Source organism: Agelaius phoeniceus, chromosome 24 (assembly GCF_051311805.1).
Source record: "Agelaius phoeniceus isolate bAgePho1 chromosome 24, bAgePho1.hap1, whole genome shotgun sequence".
Classification (NCBI taxonomy): domain Eukaryota; kingdom Metazoa; phylum Chordata; class Aves; order Passeriformes; family Icteridae; genus Agelaius; species Agelaius phoeniceus.
This window is the reverse complement of record NC_135288.1, coordinates 1,992,727-2,014,652: the sequence shown is the minus strand read 5'-3', so window position 1 is coordinate 2,014,652 and position 21,926 is coordinate 1,992,727. Positions and strand designations below refer to the sequence as shown.

General features: G+C 54.0%; 1 protein-coding gene and 1 long non-coding RNA gene across 3 annotated transcripts in view; one reads left to right on the top strand and one right to left on the bottom strand.

The window, feature by feature from the left end:
* Positions 1-9,230: 9,230 nt before the first annotated feature.
* On the bottom strand, positions 9,231-13,890 carry LOC129129857 (uncharacterized). Of its 2 annotated transcripts, none has more exons than XR_008535483.2 (2): positions 11,619-13,890; positions 9,231-9,696 (listed from the first exon to the last, which is right to left on the bottom strand). It is a non-coding gene; the product is annotated as an uncharacterized LOC129129857 (long non-coding RNA). The 2 variants fall into 2 exon arrangements; XR_013185108.1 differs by having other exon boundaries at positions 9,231-9,691.
* A 499-nt stretch (positions 13,891-14,389) lies between these two features.
* IGSF21 (immunoglobin superfamily member 21) overlaps positions 14,390-21,926 on the top strand; it is a 40,308-nt gene continuing 32,771 nt past the window's right edge. Inside the window, exon 1 of the mRNA XM_054647611.2 lies at positions 14,390-14,798. Coding sequence (XP_054503586.2) covers positions 14,735-14,798 — 64 coding nt within the window. The 5' untranslated portion in view covers positions 14,390-14,734. The remainder of the gene's footprint in view (positions 14,799-21,926) is intronic.

The following is a 21,926-nucleotide window of genomic DNA, read 5'->3' as shown; positions in this document are numbered from 1 at the left end:
TCCGGCACAAACGCAGCTCCTATAAATAACCACGGCTCGTGCTCGCTCCCCCTCCCTCCTTCCCTCGGATCCGTCTTCCTTTCTCCTTGTCTGTCCCTTTCTCCTGCCGGGAGGAGCCGCCAGAAAATCCAGGAGTGGGGGTTGAGCTCATCCATGTCCCCCCCCATCCCTGGAATCGGCTGCATCCAAAGCACGCGGGGGAATTTTTAATTTGATTTATGCAAACCTCCCCCCTTCTCAATTTCCTCCCCAGTCCCCCCATAATTAATTCCTGATTTTCCTTTTATCCTTCCCGATGGTCCCAAATCCAGGCAGCCCGCTCCCTAAAAATTCCCCCCAAGGACGCCACTGGGTTTCCACCCCAAAAATATTCCAAAATCTGCGCATTTCCCAAATGGTGATGATGTTTTCCAGCCTTTTTTGGGCATGATGGGTTTGGAATGGATTGGGAGGGAATGGCTTCACATGGTTTAGGAGCAGAGTCCCTTGGTCCATGGGAATGGGGAATTCCAGAAATAATTACAGGGTTGGTATGAGCACAAAGCTCCAAAAAGTCAAAATTATCCCGATGAAAGCACCTAAATTTTTGGGAAAAGCTAAAACTGAGCTCAACCCGGGAGATCCTGAAGGATAAATCCGGGTCTGGAGAGCGGAAACTGCTCCGTGTGCGACCAAGGGTGGATTTGGGATCCCCCATCCCAGGGGATGGTGGGGATGGCAAATCCACCTTGGACTTTGGGTTTTTCCAGCAGGGAATTTGCCGGGAATGGTGGCGGCATTGGGATAATGAGATGCTGCTCACGCTCCCTAATGAAGTGCCGAAGGAAGTCGGCGCCGGCTCCCGGCAAATTAGATCGGGATTATTGGAGCAGTGAGAATGGAAGGATCCGAGATGGTATCGGAGCGGGCGGGAAGGGCTGGAAGGGGAGGAAGGATGGGAACCCCTCCCAAAACCTGGATCAGGGCAGGAGGGGAGGGAAGGGATCGGCCTCTCCAGTGGCAATGCCAGCTGGAGCGGGAATGGGATGTGGGAATGGGGTTCTCCGTCTGGAGCGTCCCCAGTTTTCCATGGGCTGCCTCTCCCCAGATTTGCTTTTGTTGCCATTCCTGGCTGGATCTGGCTCCCTTGCAAAAGGAGATTTTCCTCCAGTTCCCAACTGGATTTGGCTCCATGCTCCTTTCCTTGCATGTGTGCAGCCTCCAAATGCAGCACATTTGGGAATGTGGGGGATATGGGAATGTTTGCATCCTCCCAAAGTGGCATTTTTGGGAATGTAAGAGATATGGGAATGTTTGCATCCTCCAAAATGGAACGTTTGTGAATACGAGGCTCAGGTTGGGATCATGGTCAAATTTCTCAGAAGAAAACCCATTTCCAATGGATTTTCCCCTAATTTGGGCCTTTCCCATCCTCAGCCAAGCACTGCTGGGAATGGGATGAGCTGGATCCGGCTGCTGGGTCCCCCTTTTCCCTTCCAGCCACAATTCCCAGCTGAATTCAGCTCAATGCTCCTTTCCAAGAATTCCTTAGATGTGTTTGCATCCTCCAAACACGACAAATTTGGGAATATGAGGGATATGGGAATGTTGGAATCCTCCAAATGTGGCATTTTTGGGGATTAGGAGGGAAACGGGAACGTTTGCATCCTCCAAAATGGTGTTTTGGGAATGTGACGGAAATGGGAATGTTCTCATCCTCCAAATGTGGTATTTTTGGGAATATGAGGTTTAAGCAGGGCTCATGCTCAAATTTCCCTGGAATAAAATGAGTTTCCAATGGATTCCCCCCCAGTTTGGCCTTTCCCATCCTCAGCCAAGCCCTGCTGGGATTGGGATGAGCCGGATCCGGCTGCTGGGTCCCCCTTTTCCCATTCCCACAGGATCCCTCAGGAAGGCACCTCCCAACAACAGAGCTCATTAAGAGCGTGGAAAACACAAATTTAATTAAAGCCAACCTTGCCTTTACCAGGAAAATAAATCCGCCCTTTTCCATGGAACAATGGATTTTTCCAGCCCTCCCCGTGCCGGGATTCCTCCCTCTTTTCATCCCTCTCCTTTATTATCCCTGGCTGGGAGCAGGCGCTGCCTGATTTCCATAAATTTGCATCAGGAATTGGGGGGAGAAAGGAGGAGGGGAGAGAAAAAAGCTGGAAAAATGAGATTTTCCAGTGCTGAGCTTGCTCTGAAGCAAGGAGCCACGGCTGGAGGAGGGAAAAGGCAGGAAGGGGTGGGAAGGATCCTGGATTTTTAAAGTTCACCCATTCCCTGTTTTTTTTGGGCGAAAGAAAAACTTTCCCAAGCTTCGCATGGAGCCGGAATTCCCAATTTATCCAGATGCAAAATCTCTACAATGAGATCCACAGGGCAACCCCTAATTCCAGGGGTCTTGTGGTTTTCCTGGGAAGGATCCAGAATTTTCTGGCTTTTCCATGCTGGAAATGTTGGCTGTGAGTTTCCAAGTGAGGGAAAGGCCTTTGGGACCTCTAAGGCCAAGCTTGGAGGGTGCGAAGGGATAAATCTGGGATTTGGAGGCTCAGTTTTCTTCAGGATTGGCTTTTCTTGGGATTTAAGGAAAGGCGAATCCACGGGAGCATCATCCGGGTGGGAGAAGAGCATGGAGATCCAGATGTGGGAATTATCCTAATATGGGATAAAAATGTCTGAATTCCCAGGTTTGGACAGGCTGGAGAGGATGAATCCCAAAGCTGCTCCACAGGGATCGTCAAAATTATTCCCAATTGTTTCTTGAATGGGATTTTCCAGCTTTTTCATGGATAACCACAAGTTTTTGGGGTTGGAGGTTTCTGGGGTTGAAAACCAGGGATTGAGGGACTGAGGAGATGTTGGAAAGAGGCTTTTCCTCACCCTTGGAGCCTCTCCACCGTTACCAGATCCATCCCTTTTCCCAGGGAATAAAGGGCAGGAAAAAAGGAAACGGCCCCAGGGTGCAGCAGGAGGGGTTTAGGTTGGATATCAGGAAAATTCCCTTTGGAAAAGGCGGAGAAGCCGTGGAATGAGCTTCCTATCCCTGGAATTGTTGAAAAGTCCCTTGGGACATGGAATTCCTGTGGGAATGGTTGGAATCCATGACCTCAGTGGCCTTTTCCCACCTGAACAATTCCATGGTCCAAAGGCCGAGGAAGGGGATTGACCATGGCATCAAATCCCAAATCCCAAACACTTTTGGGATGTTTTCCTGGTTTTTATTCGGAAATAAAAGCAGCTCCGAGGGTTTCTCATTCCCAAGGAGAAAACGATCCCTCAATCCATGTCCGAAATCCGCCCTTTTTTTGGGAGGGGAATGCCCAGAGGGAGCCATTTCCAGGTTTTCGGGTCTCAGCCCTTCCTATTCTCATTCTATTCCCACATCGTGGATGGATCCTGTGCATTCCGTTATCCCTGTCGGAGTCAGCAAAGGGTGCCTGGAAGTGAGGGGGAATTCCCAAGATTTCAGGGAATTGTGGATGAGTGATAATGATGCCAATGTAGGCTCGTGGTCCCATTGGATCCCATCCCAAAATCTGAGGGAATCATGGATGATTTTTGGAATTCGGGAGGATGGCAAAGGGGCGTGGTCCCGCTGGATCCCACCTTCATCATCCTGAAGTCGGAATTAAATCCGGGATTTTTCCAGCCATTCCCAAGCCCTGGTTTCTGTATTCCAGCCAGTTTTGAGGTTGGAGAAGGTGGGAAAGAGCTGGAATAAATTCCTGGATTTAAGGAGTTCTTATGGGAGTTCATCTGCTCGTCCTGAAGAGGGAGAAATTCCCAGGAAGTCGATTTGTGTCACATCCGAGCCGATTTTTGGTTCAATTCCACGGAAATCCCGTTTTCTTCTCTGGAATGACCTCGGGCAAAGACAAATCCCTGGAATTGGGGCTTTGCTCCCTGCTCAGGCCCTTCCAGCTTGGATCCAGCTTTGATCTCCCAGCCCTTCCCCATCCCACTTCAGCTGGATGTCCTTGGAGAATGAGGGCTGGAATATTTCCAGAGGGGTTTTCCTGGTTTTTCTCCTCCTCTGTAGCATTTTGGGGAAAACTGAAGCATTTCCCCCCCTTTCCTTTTGTTTTCCAGCCTGGATTTTCTGCCTTCCCTGGGAATTTTCCACTGCCTGTCGATCTGGGCTCATGGATGGAGATTTTCCCCTTTTTCCTCACCTTTTTTCCTTTTATTCCTCTTTTTCCCCTTTTTTTGTCTTTTCCCGCCCCCTTTCTCCCTTCTCCCCCTTTTTTTTTCCTCTCAGAAAAATTTACTTTTATTGGGACCTCTAATGCAAAACCTGCACACAACCTTTTCCCCTTTCCCCCCTTATTCCCTTTTCCCTTTCCCCCCTTATTCCCTTTTTCCCCCTTTTCCCCCCTTATTCCCTTTTTCCCCCTTTTCCCCCTTTTTTCCTTTCCCCCCTTTTTCTTGAACTCCCTTTTCCCAGGAAAAACGCAGCCTCGGATGCACCAACAGTGAAAAAATCGGATTTTTAGGGAAACCTCCCTGACCTCTCCCCACGGATTTTTGGGATCAGGAGGAGTTCCTCACCTTGGGAAGCAGAGCAGCAGCTCCCCCCAATCCCCTGGAATTTCTGGAGCTGCTCCTTTCCCAATCCAGGGGTGAGAATTCCTGGTGGGATCCTTCCAGCTGAAGGAGGAGCCTCCCGCTCTTCCCCCGGGAACGGGAGCCGGGGGTGGATTTTTCCATCACCACCTCACACTGGGAATATTTTCCACCTTTTTATTTTTTTATTTCTAGGAACCCTACTGAGGCTGGGAAAAAAGTTCTGTTTTGTGGGATTATGTAATTCCAGGGTTTTTTGGGAAGGTGGGAGCAGCTGCATCCGCTGGTGCCAGAGTTGCGGTGGGAGTGGGAAGATCCTGGGAATGCAGGGAGCAGCTGGAATGTGGCGAGCGGGATTTGGGGGAATTCCTGCCCATTCCAGGCCTGTTGTGGGGTCGGGTTGGTTTTCCCAGTGTGGGGTGATCCCATCAGATCTGTTCCCGGACAAGCCAAAGGAAGGAACTGCTGGAAAAGCAGGAGAGGAGAGGTTCTGGTGGGAATTTGGGGGTTTTGGGGGTTTGCAGGAGGAAAGAAGTGAAGCTGGGATGCTGGGATGACAACAGGATTTGTGTTCCTGGAAATTTGGGGTTTATTTGGGATTTGCAGGAGCAAAGCATCAAAAATTGTGCTGGGAGGATGACAGGATTCGTGTTCCTGGGAATTTGGGGATTTTTGGGATTTTGCAGGAGCTTGGAAGTTGGGCTGGTGCCGCATCAAGGATTCTGGGAAAGGAAGGCAACAAAGGAGCAGGAGGAGCTGGGATTCACAAATTTTGTATGGAAACATTTCCAGAGGGAGTGGAGCAGTGGAAACTTGGAGGAATCTGAAGGAAAAACCTCTGGGTCCCAGGATTTTGGGATCCCAGTGCAAACTGGATTTAATTGGGATTGGGGGATTGCACCCACAGGGAGCTGGGAACGGGCTGGGAAAGATGGGAATGAGGGAACAAAGCTGGAATTGGAAAGGGAATGATGATGCTGGGAAGGACAAAGTCGGAGTTGGGAAGTGGTGGGAAAACCCCTCAGGATTTCTCTGCCTGGGATGCAGCTTTGGGAGCGGTCAGGACAGGTTTTGGTGGGAATTTGGTGTTTTTTGGGGGAATTTTGCAGGAGAAAATAATCAAAAATTGTGCTGGGGGGACAATGGGATTCGTATTCCTGGGAATTTTGGGGTTTTTTTGGGGATTTGCAGGAGCAAAGCAACACAATTGTGCTGGGAGGACAATGGGATTTGTGTTCCTGAGAATTTGGGGTTGGGCTGGTGGGAAGTGGTGGGAAAATCCCATGGGATTTCTCTGCCTGGGATGCAGCTTTGGGAGTGGCCAGGAGAGGTTTTGGTGGGAATTTGGGGGTTTTTTGGGGAATTGCAGGAGCAAACCATCAAAAGTTGTGCTGGGACAACAATGGGATTCACGTTTCTCAGAATTTTGGGGTTTTTTTTGGGATTTTGCAGGAACAAAGCAGTGAAGCTGTGCTGGGAGGACAACGGCATCCGTATTCCTGGGAATTTGGGGTTGGGCTGGTGGGAAGGGTTGGGAAAATCCCGTGGGATTCTCACCCCATGGGATGCGGCCAGAGCGGAGTGGGAGCGTCCTTGGACCCCCACTTTTCCAGGGAATCCAGGGCTGTTCCCGATGCCCCAGAATCGGCCACGTGGGACTGGGAGTGATCCTGAGTCAGCAGTTCCAGGTGGGCCGGGACACCCGGAACACGCGTGGGAGAGCTCCTAAATCCGGCTGGGAATGACTCAGAGCACGAGGGATTGGCTCAGCCACCCCCAGGTCCCTTCTCCTGAATTCCCAAAGCTCCGGAGGGGAAGGGAAGCTCCAGAGGCCTCAGAGGGATGGATTTGGGATGGCTCCACTTCCAACCCTGGGGAAGCTCCAGCTGGGCCACTCCCATTGGGATTTTTTCCTTGTTATTTTAATTTATTCCTGAGGATTTCAATTTTTTATGGAGCTTCCCATAGCTGGAAAAAAACCTCTGGAATGTGCAATGACCACATTCCTCTTTTTCTCCTCCTTTTTTTTTTCATTTTCCTCCTTTTTCCTCCTTATTTTCCTCCCTCCTTTTCTTCCCCCTTTTCCCTCCTTTTTTTATCTTTCTTCCCTACTTTTTCCTCCTTTTTTTTTGTTCTTTCTTCCCTCTTTTTTTCTCCTTTTTTTCCCCACTCCTTTTTCCCTGCTGCTTTTTTCCCTCCTCCTTTTTTTCTTTTTTTCCTCCTTTTTTACCTCATTTTCCCCTCCTTTTCCCCTCATTTTTTCCTTTGCCTTTTCTCCGTGTCCAATCTGGGACAATCCCTCTGGAAAAGGCCTTGGGGCGGCTCCGTCTCTCCCTTCCCAACCACTCCCAGGGCTCTTCCTCCTCCCATCCCAGCTTTTCCAGCTCCTTCCAGCCTTGGAAAACTTCTCCCCGAGGAGCAGGAGCCATTCCAGGGGAGCAGATGGCTGAGGAGGAGGAGGAGGAGGAGGAGGAAAATCATGGATGCAAATTCTCCGGGATGTCTTTGCAACATTCCCAGTCAAGGTTGAGCCTCTGGGAGAAGCGTCCTGCAGGATTTTCCCCCAGTCCCTCAAACTCTGGGATATTTCATGGATATTGGAAGCCTTCGAGTGAGGATTCCTCATCCATCAGCTGGGACAAACCTGGATTTTTAGGGATGTCCAGGATCCTGGGATGGCAATTCCAGGCTTGGAGCAGCTGGAATTTCTGGAGGTTTCTGACATCTCCACAAAATAACCATTCCCAGATTTCCCAAGTCTGGTTTCCTTGTGGGAAAATGGGATCTTCTGAAGGTTCCCCACAAGAAACCCTTTGGAATGTGGGGATTTATTTGGAATACCAGGGGAGGAATCCCATAAAAAACGGGCCCAAAAATTCCAGGGGTTCTCTCAAAGCTGCAGAACTTCCCTGGACCCCTGGAAAACTTCCAGACTCCACCCTGGGGTGAGAAAATTCCATGTTTAATTCCCCCCACGTGGATTTAGGAGGAGCAGCAGAACCGGGGGTGCCGGAATTCAGGAGATCAAAGGAATTTGGGCCTCATTATCTCCAAATTCCAGGGAAGCTGAGGCTGAAAGCCGGGAAATCTCCCGGCAGCCGAAAGCTGGGCAGGAGGGAGGGAGGGAGGGCAGAATTCCCAAATCCCCGCTCTGCTGACGAGGTGGAAGCGCGGAGCTGAAATCGCCACGGAGCGTTCGGAGCCATGGCGGCGCCGAGCGGGAATAATTCCGCTTGAAAGAGCCGGATTGAGGCGGAGAGGGATTTTTCCCAAAGAAGTGACAGCTCGGAGCTGTGGGAAGTTATTTTGGGAGGAAAAGCAGATTTCGGTGTCATCCCAAGGAGTTTCATCTTCTGTCAGCAAACTCCATCCCTGGATCTTGTGCCGTGATTGGAGTGGCTGGAATTGTTGGCATTCCCAAAGTTCTGCTTCATCCCGAAATTCCTGCTTGATGCTGTAGGAATAAGCAGGATGGGGAAGCCCTGGCACAGCTTATCCAGGGAATCTGGGGCTGCTCAGTCCCTGGGGTGTCCAGGACCAGGGCTTGGAGCACCCTGGGATTGATTTTTTCCCTACCCAAAGCATTCCAGGATTCCATGCGCTGGGTTAGGTGGGATAATTGGGATAAATCCTTCCCTGGGAGGGTGGCGAGGCCCTGGGATGGAATTCCAGAGCGGCTGTGGCTGCCCCTGGATCCCTGGAAGTGCCCAAGGCCAGGCTGGACACTGGGAATTAGAGCAGCCTGGGATGGTGGGAAGTGCATTGGAAGGGGATCAGCTTCCAGGTCCTTCCCAACCCGTCCTAAAGAATTCCAGATTGGTCACAGCCTGTTCCCATCTTTCCATGACCGGGTGGGAATGGAACCAGCTGGAGATGTCCCCGTTTCTCGTCCCTGCCTGGTGCTGCTTTGTCCCACCAACATTCCGGGTTCCCAGCCAGTATTCCCAGCTTCCAGCCAATATTCCCAGTTCTAAATCAATATTTCCAATTCCCAACCAATATTCCCAGTTCCCAGTCGATTTTCCTGGTTCCCAGAAATACTCCCAGTTTCCAGTCAATATTCCCATTTCCAAGCCAAGATTCCCAGTTCCCAGTCAATTTTCCCAGTTCCCAGTCAATATTCCCAGGTCCCAGTCAGTATTCCCAGTCAATATTCCCAGTTCCAAGCCAATATTCCCAGGTCCCAGGAATATTCCCAGTTTCCAGACAATATTCCCAGAAAAATTCCCAGTTCCCAGTCAATATTCCCAGTTCCCAGTCATTATTTCCATTCAATATTCCCAGTTCCAAGCCAATATTCCCAATTCTCAACCAATTTTCCCAGTTCCCAGTTGATTTTCCTGGTTCCCAGAAATACTCCCAGTTCCCAGTCAATATTCCCAGTTCCCAGTCAATATTTCCAGTCAATATTCCCAGTTCCAAGCCAATATTCCCAGTTTCCAGACAATATTCCCAGTCAATATTCCCAGAAACATTCCCAGTTCCCAGTCCTGGATGCTCCCCACGCATTCCCAAATCCCTTTGCTTCCCGATGATCCCCGCGCCCTCCCAGGGCTGGGATTCAATTTTGCTTCCCAACCAAAAAAATCCCCCCCCCCCACCACCCCAAATCCACTGTGCAGAAGCGAGAATTAATTAAATTAATTTAAAAATAATTAAATTAATTAAATGGATTAAATTAATTAGTGGCCATTGTGTCATTAACGCCAGACTTTAATTAAATTGTGTGGAGATAACGACTCCAGAGCTTCCCAACAGCCGAACATTCCCAGGATGGAGAAATTCCTCCTAAAACCCATCCAAGGCAGGCCCTGTCCTCCGGTGGAGCTCCGAAGTTGGAAATTCCGGGCTGTTTTCCACCTAAAAATGGAAATTCCTCCTCTTCCTCCCCTCTTTTCCATCCTTTTGGAGCTTCCAGGTATTTCCCAGGATTGAAATCCAGGATCTCCTCAGCTCCTTCCCATCTTTTGGAAAAGATGATCCCATGGGATGTGGAGTGCCTGGACCTGGGAGCCGCTCACGGAATTTGCCAACGCCATGCGGTGGTGGTGGTGGCACATTCCAGGAATTCTTTGGAATGTTGGCTGCAGGAAAAATCTGGGAAACTGTTGGCTGCAGGTAAATTCCCAAGGAATTTTCCTGGCTGCTCTGGAGGGAAAAAATGGGATTTATTCCATGGGGGAAATGTTCCCAAAGCTCCTTGTCCTGCAGGAACTCCTCTCCAAAGGGCCATGGCCGAGATTGGATTGATTGATCCAGGAGCAGAGCCTGGAGCTCGGGAATTCGGAACTTGGGAAATGTGGGACGGGGGAAAGGGGGAGAATCAGGAGGTCCTGGAGGAGGAGTGGGAAACGCCGCAAAATTCCCTGGGGGAAACTTGGTAAAAGGCTGGGATGCGACCGCATTTTGTGGATTTGGGATCTATTTTGTGGATTTGGGATGTATTTTATGGATTTGGGATGTATTTTTCAGACTTGGGATAGACTTCCTGGATTTTGGATCTATTTTGTGGATTTAGGATGTATGTTGTGCATTTGGGATATATTTTATGGATTTGGGACTTATTTACTGGATTTGGAGTCTATTTTCCAGATTTGGGATCTATTTTCTGGATTTAGGATGCATTTTGTGGATTGGGGATTTATTTTGTGGATTTGGGATCTATTTAGAGGATTTCAGGTCTGTTTTCCAGATTTGAGATATATTTTGTTGATTTGGGATCTATTTTGTGGATTTGGCACATATTTTCTGGATTTTGGATGTATTTTGTGGATTAGGGATCTATTTTCCAGATTTGGGGTATATTTTCTAGATTTTGGATCTCTTTTCAGGATTATTTCCCTTCCTCTGTGCAATGGTTTGGATTCATTTTCCAAGAAAATCTTCCCTGTCGCCCTCAGATCCCTTTTTTCCTGTTTTTCCCAGCTCTGCTTCCTCCACCTCTTTTCCAGGTGTTTGGATGGATCCAATCCCTCATTCCCATCCCTCTCCCACCCAAGGAGCAGCCATTTCCATATTTATTAAATTCCTTTCCCAGGATCCACAATCCCTGGCTCATCCCGCTCCTGGTGCCGGGAGGTGGAGCAGGGATGGGAGGATTGGGAAGAGATGGAAGGGAAAACCAATGGGATTCAGGATCCTGGTTTTCCTGCCTTATTCCTGCTTCCTCCTCAGCCTGGAGCAGCCCAACCATCCCTGCTCCCATGGGAGCTGCCAGAATGGTAAATTCCTGGTGGGATTTCCAGCTCCGTGCTGGGATCCAAACGCTGCTTTCCATGGAGTTCATGGAGAAGGAGGCGCTGGGATTCTCCTGGAGATTCTTCCCGTTTTCCCATCTTCCATCTTCCCGTGTTCCCATATTTCCATCTTCCCACAGTGATGGGAAGACGTAAATATGGGAACGTGGGAAGATGGAAGATGGGAAAACGGGAAGATGGATTTTTTCCGGTGCTTGAGCTGGTGACCGGCTCAGCCCTGGGAGCGCTGGATATTCCCGGCCTTTCCTCGCTCCCACTCTTGGATTTTCCTGCTGCCCTTCCCAGATTTTTTCACCAGGGAATTTTTCATCCCAATCCTCCCATTTTTTCATTTGCTCCTCCTTTCCAAACCCCATTCCAGGAGGGATTTCCTGCTCCCAAATTCCTGGGATTTTTCCGAGGTGATGTTCCATCAAAACCTCCTCCCTGGGATTTGCTCCCCAGGATGATGCTCCGGAATAAATTCCTGGTTATTCCAAATCTGGGACTTTCTCCCTGAAATTTGGAACTTTGTCTTTCACTCTGGGAATTTTTTTCCCTAAATTTGGAACTTTCTTCCCAAAATTTGGGACTTTCTCCCCAAATTTGGGGGTTTTCTCTTCCAGTTTGGGAGTTTCTCCCCAGAGTTTGGGATTTTCTCCCCAAAACGTGGGACATTCTTGCTAAATTTGGGATTCTCTTCTCTAATTTGAGACTTAGCCCCTGGATTTGTTCTGGAAAGGTCGGGAAAAAAGGAGAAACTGGAAAATTTTCCCCTTGGGAGCTTTTTTTGTCCCAAATTCCCATCTCCGAGGGCAGACGGAGGAGCCTCACCTGGAATGTGCTGCCCTGGATTCCGGTTGTTCCCAAGGGACGCATGGAATGAGGCTCAGGCCTGGTTTTCCAGGCTGGATCGATCCCTTGGGAATCTGGGAAGGACAGGAGGGTGCCAGCTCCGTTGGAAAACAAGGATTGGTGTTTTTGGGGAGTGAAGGGATCCAGCTTTGGAAGGGAACGCGGGAAAATCCGTATTTACAGGAAAAAACTGGGAATAATCCTTTGGATGAGGCAGGAGCCGCATTCCCCAGTCGTTCCCTCCCTTCCCAAGGCTGGGAATCCCGCAGGGCATTCCAAGGGAGCTCCTGCCAGCCGCTGGATTCGCGGGGAATTAAAAGCTGGGAGAAATGGGAGCGATCCGGACATGGCAGGGTTCACATCCCACGATTTCCAGGATTCCTGTCGGCTCGGATGCCCTGGGAGCCTCCTGATGGCCTGGAATTCCACTCCTGGGAATTCCCTCTGGAATCTGGAGGCTGCCAAGGAAGCTTTGCCTTCGGAAAACGAATCCTGCTCCCAACATTCCGGGTTATTCCCCTTTATCCTTCTCCCACTGGATCATGGGTTTGGCTCTGGGGCGAGGCTGTGCTGAAAGGGGCTGAAATTCCCATTGGGAAGCTCTGGAATTGTGGGAATTTTTCAAATCCAGGTTTATTTTTGTTGTCCAAGGAGGTATTGGAGCCGTTGGATCTTTGGGAAGCAATTCCCAGCTTCCCGAAAATCTCCACTCGCCTCATCCAGGGTGGCTCCCATCCAGAGGAATGTTCCAGCCATGGAAACAGCCCTGGCTGAGGAAAGCAGGAATGCTGGGAGAGCAGAATGTTGGGAATTTTGCCATTTTCCATGGAAAAATGGACAGGAAGAGCCAGACTTTGGGGGAAAAAGTCCTGGATTGGGTCATCCCGTGGCGATGGATTTGGGAATTTTTGATTCCTGGTGGTTCCGTTTCTCATGGAAAACTCCTCATGAGGGGGGAAATGAAGGATCTGAATTTGAGAATCTGGGATTGGATTTGGTTTTATTGGATTTGGTTTTATCCCGGATTTCCGGGCATTGAAGGATGGGTGACCCCAAAATTTTGTCCTGGTGTTTTTTCCCAATCAGAGCCCCAAAAGACAATCCTAGGTGGGAAAACGGAGGCGTTTTCCATGGAATTGCCTTTCAGGGGGATTTGGAACAGCTGAAATTCCAGCCCAGCCAGTAACACGTATCTGATCCAAACTGGTGGGACTCAATTCCCAAAACCCCTCCCTGACAGGAACCACCAGGAGCCGAAAAAGCCCAAATCCATTGCCATGGCCTGACCCAATCCATTATTTTTTCCCTCGGTGTTGCTGGGCCAGGATTATGGGTAGTTCCCATCCCCATCCCAGGGAAAACTTTTGTCCTGGTGTTTCCCCCCAAATTTTAGCCCCCAAAGAGGATTCTGAGCAGGTTTGGGGGGGTTTTCCATGGAATTGGCTTTGTCCAGCAGGAAATCAGGGAACGTTCCCCTGGGATTTCGGGAATACGTGGGGGTGGAGGGCTGGGAGGAAAGGATTTGGGAAGACAGGGAGAGCACCTGGAAGTGGGAATAAGGGATAAAAATATGGATTTTTGTAAGAAAAGGGATGTGGATCTCCAGCTCTTCTGCTCTCAGGAAGCCCCGGGCATCCCAATCCCCCTTCCCAAGGAATCCTGGCATCTTTCTGAAGTCTGAGAGTGAAGGGAAACCAGGAAAAGCTGTGGGGCAGGGCCCTGGAGGGTTGGGATCCCAGCCAGGGTGGGATTTTGGGGAGTCTGGGATCACTCCAGGCTGGATCCGGGGGTTCAGGGAGGCAGGAATTGCTGAGGGAAGAGGGGGCAGTGGGGGAAGTGCTGCTCCCAGTGGATCCCAGTGGATCCCTGTGGGTCCCTGTGGATCCCTGTGGATCCCAGTGGATCCCTGTGGGTCCTTGTGGATCCCTGTGGATCCCTGTGGGTCCCTGCTCCAGGATCCTGCATCCCATATCCCTGCCTGCATCCTGCTCCTTATCCTGAATCCCAGCCCCATCCTGCATCCCAACCTATCCTGTATCCCACATCCCTGTCTGGATCCTGCTCCCTGTCCTGTATCCCACATCCCTGACAATATCCCAACCCTGCATCCCGACCCCGCGTCCCAATCCCATCCTGCATCCCACATCCCAGCCTATATCCCACATTCCTGCCTGCATTCCAACCATGCAGCCCAACCCTGCATCCCAAATCTTTGCCTGTGTCCCAACCCTGCATCCCAACCCCATCCCACATCCCATATCCCAGCCCTGCATCCCAGATCCCATCCCGCATCCCTGCCTGCATCCAACCCCTCCCCCATCCGTGTCCCCCCTCCTGTCACCGCCCCTCCCCCATCCCGTCCTGTGCCCCTCCCCCCCCCCGGCACCCCCGTGACCCCCCCAAATCCATCCCTGCATCCCCAACCCCCCCAAATCCATCCCTGCTTCCCCCCCACTCCCCCAGTCCATCCCCGCCATCCCTCCGTGAATCTTCCCCTGCATCCCCCCCCAATCCACCCCGCCCCCGAATTCCCCCCTCAATCCATCCCCCCCCGATTTCCCCCCCCCCCGGATCCATCCCCCGATCCCTCCGTGAATCCCCCCCCGGTATCCCCCCCCGTATCCCCCCCCCCCCCCCCGGATCCATCCCCCCGCATCCCTCCGTGACTCCCCCCCCGCTCCATCCCCCCCAATCCCCTCCCGGTCCCTCCCGGTCCCTCCCCGCCCCCCGCTCTCCTCCCCGCCCCCCTCAGCCCCTCCCGGGGGCCGGGCCGGGGGCGGGCTCAGCCCGGGGGGGGCCGGGGGCGGCCGCTCCAGCCCCGCTCGGCTCCGGCTGCTCCAAATCGGCTTAAGGGCGGCAGCGGCGGCGGCGGCGGAGCTGCTGCACCGGGGGGGCAGCGCCGAGCCGAGCCCCCTCCCCAACTGGACCGGACCGGACCGGACCGAGCCCCCTCCCGAACCGAACGGGACCGGACCGAACCGGGCCGAGCCCCCTCCCGAACGGGACCGGACCGGGCCGAGCCCCTGGCGGTGCCCGGCGCGATGCCCGCCCGGCGCCCGGCGCGGGGGCCCCGCTGAGCCGCCCCCGCGGGCACCATGCGCGCCATGAGCCCCCTGCCCCTGTGGCTGCTGCTGTGGCACCTGCGGCACCTGGCGCTGGGTGAGTGCCACCCCCCCCTCCCCGAGGGGACAGGGACACCCCCGGGGCCGCGGGACGGAGGGGGTGACCCCCAGGGACACCCCCGGGGCCGCGGGAGGGATGGGGTGACCCCCGCACCCCGCCGGTCACGGGGCGAGCTCGGGGCTCGGCGCCCCCGCCCTGGGGTTTGGGGTGATTGGGGGGTGGGGGGACACCCACGGAGAGAAGAACGGGTTTGGAGTGGGGAGTTGGGGATTGGTACTGGGGGATGGGGTCGGGAGGCGTTAGTGGGGCACCCCATAACCCGGTATTGGTGTGGGAGCCGCTAATGGGGCACCCCAAAACGCGGTATTGGTGTGGGAGGCATTAATGGGGCACCCAATAACCGGGAACTGGTGTGAGATCTGTTAATAGGGCACCCCATAACCCGGTAATGGTGTGGAGTCTGATAATGGGGCACCCCACATCGCGGTACTGCTGTGGGATCTGTTAATGGGGCACCCCAAAACGCGGTATTGGTGTGGGAGGCATTAATGGGGGCACCCAATATCGCGGTACTGCTGTGGGAGCCGCTAATGGGGCACCCCATAACCGGGAACTGGTGTGAGATCTGTTAATGGGGCACCCCATAACCCGGTACTGCTGTGGGAGGCATTAATGGGGCACACCCTACAGAGGGGGGTTTTAATGGGGCACCCCCTACCCGGGCACTGGGGTGGAGCCGTTCATGGGGCGCCGTTTTTGGGGTGCGAGGGCCCGGGGCTCTCATCCATGGGGCCACCCCGAGTCCCCTTTCCCCGCTCCGCCTGCGCATCCCAGCCCCGCTCCAGCCACCGAGGGGGGGCTGTGCTTGGGGACCCCCACCAGCTCAGATTTTGGGGGGGTCGCAGCCCCTCCTGCCCCTTTGGGATGCCCAAATCCCCAGCAAGGAGCAGCATCCCCCAAATTCCCGCTGTCCTGGGGGATTGCAGCTCCCGAGCTCCCAAAAACCCCGGGACTCCCCACGCCAGCCCCAAACCCGGGGCTCCGGGAGGGGAAACCGCCCGGGGAAGGAAACTTTGCCCTCCTCGCACCCCACCCGTGGCATTTCATTCCGTCTCCATTTAAGGCGAATTCCCTCTTTTTTTCCCCCAATTCCCGCTCGGGGGGCTCTCAGGTGGCCGCTCCTTCCCGAGCCCCGGGAAGCGGGAGCTCTTCCAGGCGCCGGGAGATGGAGGGGCGAGCGCAGCCTGCTCCGCATCTCTCTGATTTTTGGCTCTTTTTTTTGGGTGTTTTTTTTTTTGGATTTTAATGGACTTTGTGCTCTCCGGGAAGCGCCGGCGGGCGCTGCAGGGCGCGGGGCGGGGGAGCCGCGGCTCTGCGGGGCCAGCTCCACACAAAGGAGCCGATTCTTCCCCTCCTGCTCCCGCTCCATCCCTCGGGCACCGCGCAGCCCCAGCCCAGCCGGGCTTTGGGATCGGGAAGAGAATTCCCTGAACCCCTCATTTCCTTCCCTTGGCCCTGGGGTTCGGGTCCTGCCGGGCTGCGGCTGCTCCTCCGAGCCCCCTTCCCCAGCATCCCGAGCATCCCGAGCATCCCAGCGCCGGGATTAATAAAACCTGCTCGGGAAAAGGGGGGGAACTTGTGCCAAACCCTCCCCTCCCCTCCCCGCTCTCCTCCGCCGCCGTTTTAAGGTCATGGATAGACAATTTCCAAGGAACAACGCATCCCCCCGGCTTTCCCGGAGCTCCAGCTGTCTGTCACTGGCGCAGGGATCATTTTTCCTGCCTCTCTCCTGCTTTTTTTCTCGCCGCAGATCGGGCGGTTGCTCTCGTGCTGTTGATTTCCTGAGAGCGGCTGCGGGGGAATCTCTGTTTGTGAGGGGGGAAAAATGGGATCAAAGTTGGTTTGTGAAGGGGTTGGAGGAGCTCGGGGAGCCCGGAGGGGTTGGGGGTTAGGAAGTGATGGATCCGGCGTCGGGAATTGTTTGGGTTTGGGCATCCACGAGCTGGATTTGGGCTCCTAAACCCCACTGGAACTTGGCTGCATCCCGAGGATCCGCCGTGTTCGGCATCTCCTTCCCTATGGAAGCCGTCCCTGTGCTCATTTTGGGGTTCCCAACCCAAACCACCCGGCAATTCTGTGATCCCCCCTCGGCTGTCCCAAAAATCCCATCCCGAGCTCTGTTTTCCCATGAGGCAGCCACAAATCCCGGCCAAATCCCGGGCTGGGGCCGCCTCCCTTTGCTCGGGGCAGCGGGGGCTGAGCTGCTCCCGAATTATTTGGGGGGGTGCAGAGCGTTGTTCCCGGATCTGGGGGGGTGCAGAGCGTTGTTCCCGAATTTGGGGGGGCAGAGCGCTCGCCATTCCCGAATTTCCGAGGGCAGATGGCTTTTTCCTGGCTGACGGCATCCTTGGCTGGAGCCGCCGCCGTGCCCTCCCCATCCCGGCTGGAGAGCGACCCCAGGGATGCAGACCCCGGGGAGACCCAGGTGGGCCCGGCCCCACTCCCCGCTCTCCGTCCCCACATCTGCCCTGTGGCCCCAAAACCCCTTTTATTTTTGGGGAGAGGGGGGAATTTTCCCTGCTTTCATTGTCCCCTCATCCACCTCCTCATCCGCATCCCGGAGCATCCCCCAGGAATCGGCTGGAATCGTTTCCCACCCCACGGATCATCCCTGGGGAGCTTTTTTGAGGGGGGGATTTCCAGCCCTGCTCTACATCCCTGCCCCGCTCAGGAAAAGCCCTTTTGTGACCCCGAGCACAGCCGGGATCATTCCCGAGGTGTTTTCCAGCCCTCGGGGAGCATCACCCCTGCTATTCCAGCTTTTTTTCCCCCCCTTTGTCCCCGGCTCAACCTCTTCCTTTTGCCAAAAAAAGCCGCCGGGGCCGGGGCTAAGTGGGTTAAGGAGCCGTCAGGAGGGAAAAACGAGGCCACGCGGAGGAGGCAGCGCTGGACCATGGAAAAGGAGAGGAGTGCCTGGAAAAGGGACTGGAAAAGCTGGAAAAGCTCCCTCCTTTTCCCCTGAAATCCGTGGGTTCTGGGATCAGGGCTGGCTCGCTCAGCCCTGTCTGAAATACGGCCCCATAAAGGGCTCAGCGCCCTGGGAGGGATCAAAGTGTCGAGTTCCTGGAGATTTCCAGCGGCTTTATCCCGGTGGGATTTGCTTCGGCTTCTGCTTCTCAGCCCCAGTGGGTTGGAAAAAAAAAAAAGAAAAAAAAAAAAAAAAAGGAAAATTCAAGTGTTTGAAGCTCCTGGGCTTTGCAGGGAGCTGTCCTTGGGGATATTCCTGAAAAACCCAGCTTGGGAACAGCCCTTTGCAGTTGGGGATTTACCTGGAATTCTCTCCCCTCTGCATTCCCCCTGGTGGTTTTTCTGGCAGGGGTTTTCCCAGCTGACAGGGAGCCCCTCGGGTGGATCCTTTTCCAGCCTGGAAAAGACGATTTTCCCTCGTTTTTGGAGGGAAAATCCAGCGTGGGGCTTTCCCCAGGGTGGCGGGAGGCACCTGCTCGTGTTTCTTTTTAATGGAAGGAGGAATATTGTAGGAATTGTGTCCTGGGGGAATGGGGGAAAAGGAGGAGCAGGGGTGAAATCCAGCTTTAAATTCACCTGCAGGTGCCAAAAATCCGCCCCACATTCCCACCATCCTTTCCTGTTCACGCTTTTCCCATCAAATCCTGCCTTCAGCTCTTTCTGGGAAGTTTCCCCTCCCATTTCCACGAATCCCGCGTTCCCACGGAGCCTCTCCAGGTAAATCCAGGCCGTGCAGCCCCTTTGGAAAATCCCCCTCGCTGTGCTAATTGCCCTTTTCCAATTAGCCCAATTTCCCTCCTCCCACCGGCTGCGTTCCGGAGCCGCCACTTCCAATCCAGAGCTCGGGAAAAAACCGCGGCTCCGGCGAGGATCTTCCCTCTCCTTGTGCCTTCCCAGGACAATCTTTGGGAAGGGGAGACATTCCCAGCTTTATTTCTCCCTGGAAAAGCTCCTGTGGCTGCTCCCAGAGTGGTTCCAAAGTCGCCCAAGCCCAAATTCCCTTGGGATTATTGGCATCCCCCAAAACCAAATCCTGGGAATGTTGCAGAGTTTGGCTTGGGAATGTTGGTGCCCTTTGGCCCGGGATGAGGAATTCTGATCCAGGTGCTGGGAGCCTGGAGCTGAGCAGCCCCTGCCCTGTGCAGGCTGTCAGATATTCCCAGCTCTATCCATGGGCTCAGCCTTGGAATCCTGGGATGCTTTGGGCGGGAATTCCACGGCCAGGGACAGATCCCGCTGTCCCAGGTGGCTCCAAGCCCCATCCAGCCTGGCCTTGGACATTCCCAGGAATCCAGGGGCAGCCACAGCTGCTCTGGGAAAACTGTGCCAGGGCCTCACCTCCCTCACAGCCAGGAATTCCTTCCCAAAAACTAATTTCAGTTTTCCCTCTGGAATTGTGGAGCCATTCCCTGTGTCCTGTCACTCCAGGCCCTTCTGAAGGGATCTTTTCCATTTTTTTCTGTCGGCTCCTTCAGGTCCTGGAAGGCCAAAATTGGGTCAACCCAAAGCTTCTCTTCTCTCCAGGCTGAACATTCCCAACTCTCCCAGCCTTTCCTTGGATCATCCTGGAGCCTCCTCTGGACTTGCTCCAGAGGGCAGAATTCCCCATTTTCCTGCTCTGGGATCAGCCCTAGACCTGGGAGGTTTCCATGTCCTGCTCCAGATCCTTCTCCCAGGGCTGCTCTGTGTGCTCATCCCAGCCTGGATCCATCCTGGGATTGTCTCATTCCAGGTCCTTCTCCCCAGCCTGGATCCATCCTGGGATTGTCTCATTCCAGGTCCTTCTCCCAGCCTGGATCCATCCTGGAATTGTCTCATTCCAGATCCTTCTCCCCAGCCTGGATCCATCCTGGGATTGTCTCATTCCAGATCCTTCTCCCCAGCCTGGATCCATCTTGGGATTGTCCTGCTCCAGGTCCTTCTCCCCAGTCTGGATCCATCCCGAGTTTGCCCCGCTCTTGTTAAACTTCAGGAGATTCCCGTGGGCCACTCCAGGACTTTTCCAGGTCTGGAAGCCTGGAGGCTCCTCCAAACACCTCCAGGTCTTGCCTGGACCTTGCATCCCAAATCCATGGGTGGTCCTGGAGCATCCAGATGATCCCACCAGCCGCCCCTTCCCATGGAGATGTTTCCTGTGATGGCTTTTTCCCACCAAAATGCTCTTTCCTGCGGGGAATTCCTTGGCTTGGGAATGCTTGACCAGCTCTCACCTCTTGCTCCCGGATCTAACAAGGAAAAGCTCTGGGGATAAGAGTGGGATTTTAGTGGGAATCCAGCTGAGCAGACCCTGAGGCTCTGGCAGCGCTTGCCAAGGGAAAACTCCACAGGGAGCTGGGAATGGAGCTGAGAGCTCGCCCTGGATGGCTGGGAATGGGCACAAATTCCTACCTGGAACAGGTGGTGGGGGGATGAAGCAGCATCACCCCCTCGCAACTCCCAGTGATGGGATTTTTCGGGATTTTCCCCAGTTTTCCAAGTCAAATCCTCAATTCAGCCCCACCACATCCAGCTCTGCGCTCAGACCCCGCAGAGAGGCAAAGCGAGGGAAGGGGCCCCCAGATCCTTAATTTTGGGAGGCAGCTCCGGCCGTGTGAATTCCCGGCTGGCGAATCCCGGCGGGAGGGATGCAGCTGACGGATGGGGCTGGAATCCTTCCCGATCCAGCTGCTCTCTGTGCCCTTTTGTTTGCTTGCGCGGCGCTGCCGGGCTCGTTCCGAGCTCGTGGCTGGCGCTCCCGTTCCATTCTCTGCTTCCCACTTTTCCCCTCTTTTTATTTTTTTTTCCCCAAATAACCCGTCAATCACGGGCTTGTTTTCAGCGCGCTGGGGCCCGGATCCGGCGGGAGCGCCAAGGGCGGGCGGATTCCAGAGGCAGGGATAACAACCCGCGGCTGTTGCTCCCTCTTTGGAGTTGTTGGTTTTATCAAATTAGGGACTGGGGGCTCTCCAAAGCCTTTGGATCAGGGAAGGTGCCTCGTTCCCATTCCCAGCTGGGATTCAGCTCTGGGGAGGTTGGGAAAACGCCAGGAAACCCCACAATTCCTGGAAAAGGGAATGGAGATGGGAATGGGGCTCCACTGGGCCCGTCCTGGCCTCCAGACCACGCATTTTGGCTCCTCCAGTGCTGGGAGAACTTCTCCATCTGGAAAATCCCGCCTGGAGCAGGGGAGGCAGGGAATTTGCTCATCTCCTGCCCAAAACTCTGGAATAATTTCCCATTCCTATAAGTCCTTGGTCTGTATTCTCCAGGCAGAGGGGATTAAAAACCCCTCTCCATCTCCTTGTGCTCAGGGATAAATCCAGGAGCCGCTTCCCATCCAGCCAGGACAGGGAAAATGGGAGCTGGGAATCTTCCTTTGGGATGCACCTCCTGCTTTTCCACCTCCTTGCTCCTTTTCCAAGGATCTGCAGCCCCAGGGAAGGGCTGGATCCAGGGAGAGGCTTCGTGAGGGGAGTTTGGGATCCGAGGGACGGGTGGGAGGAAGGGTGAGGAGGGATCTGCGTCCTCGTGGCCTCCAGTCCATGGAAATGCTTTTATTTTTTGGGATGAATTCCATGGGTAAGCCTGGATTTCTGGGTAGAACGTTGCTTTGGAGGCCGCTCGTGCCAGGCTGGTCCCAAGGTGGGAATTGCTCCTGGAGCTGGGGCCTGGAAAAGAGGGAAGTGACGGAAGGGACATTTTTGGCCAGTGATGGTCACCATGGGATGTCCTGGCATGGATTCGGGAATCTCCGGCTCTTCCTGGCGGGACTGGGACAGCAGAAGAGGGGCACAGAGAATCCAGCTCAGCAAATTCCAGCAAAATCCTCGGGATCATCCCAATTTTGGGATAAAGGAGAAGCGGATGGGCTCCCTGTGAGCCTCTTGTGGAGATGTTCCCCTTCCTCATCCTGAGTTCTCCGTGGCTGCGTCTTTCCTTTGGAAAAACCCCATGGATTGGATGGGAATTGCCTGGGAAGGGATTTCGATGGGATGGAAATTCCCGGCCCAGCTTTGCCCCTCTGGAGAGAGCATTCCAAAGCTCCGGCTCCAAGGCTTTGGGAGATTCCAAGCCTGGATTCCTGGACCAGGATTTGGGATTCTCCCGCTGCTCCATGGAGAATCTTCCTCCTTTTTTTAGGCCTGGCCGCCCCCGTTC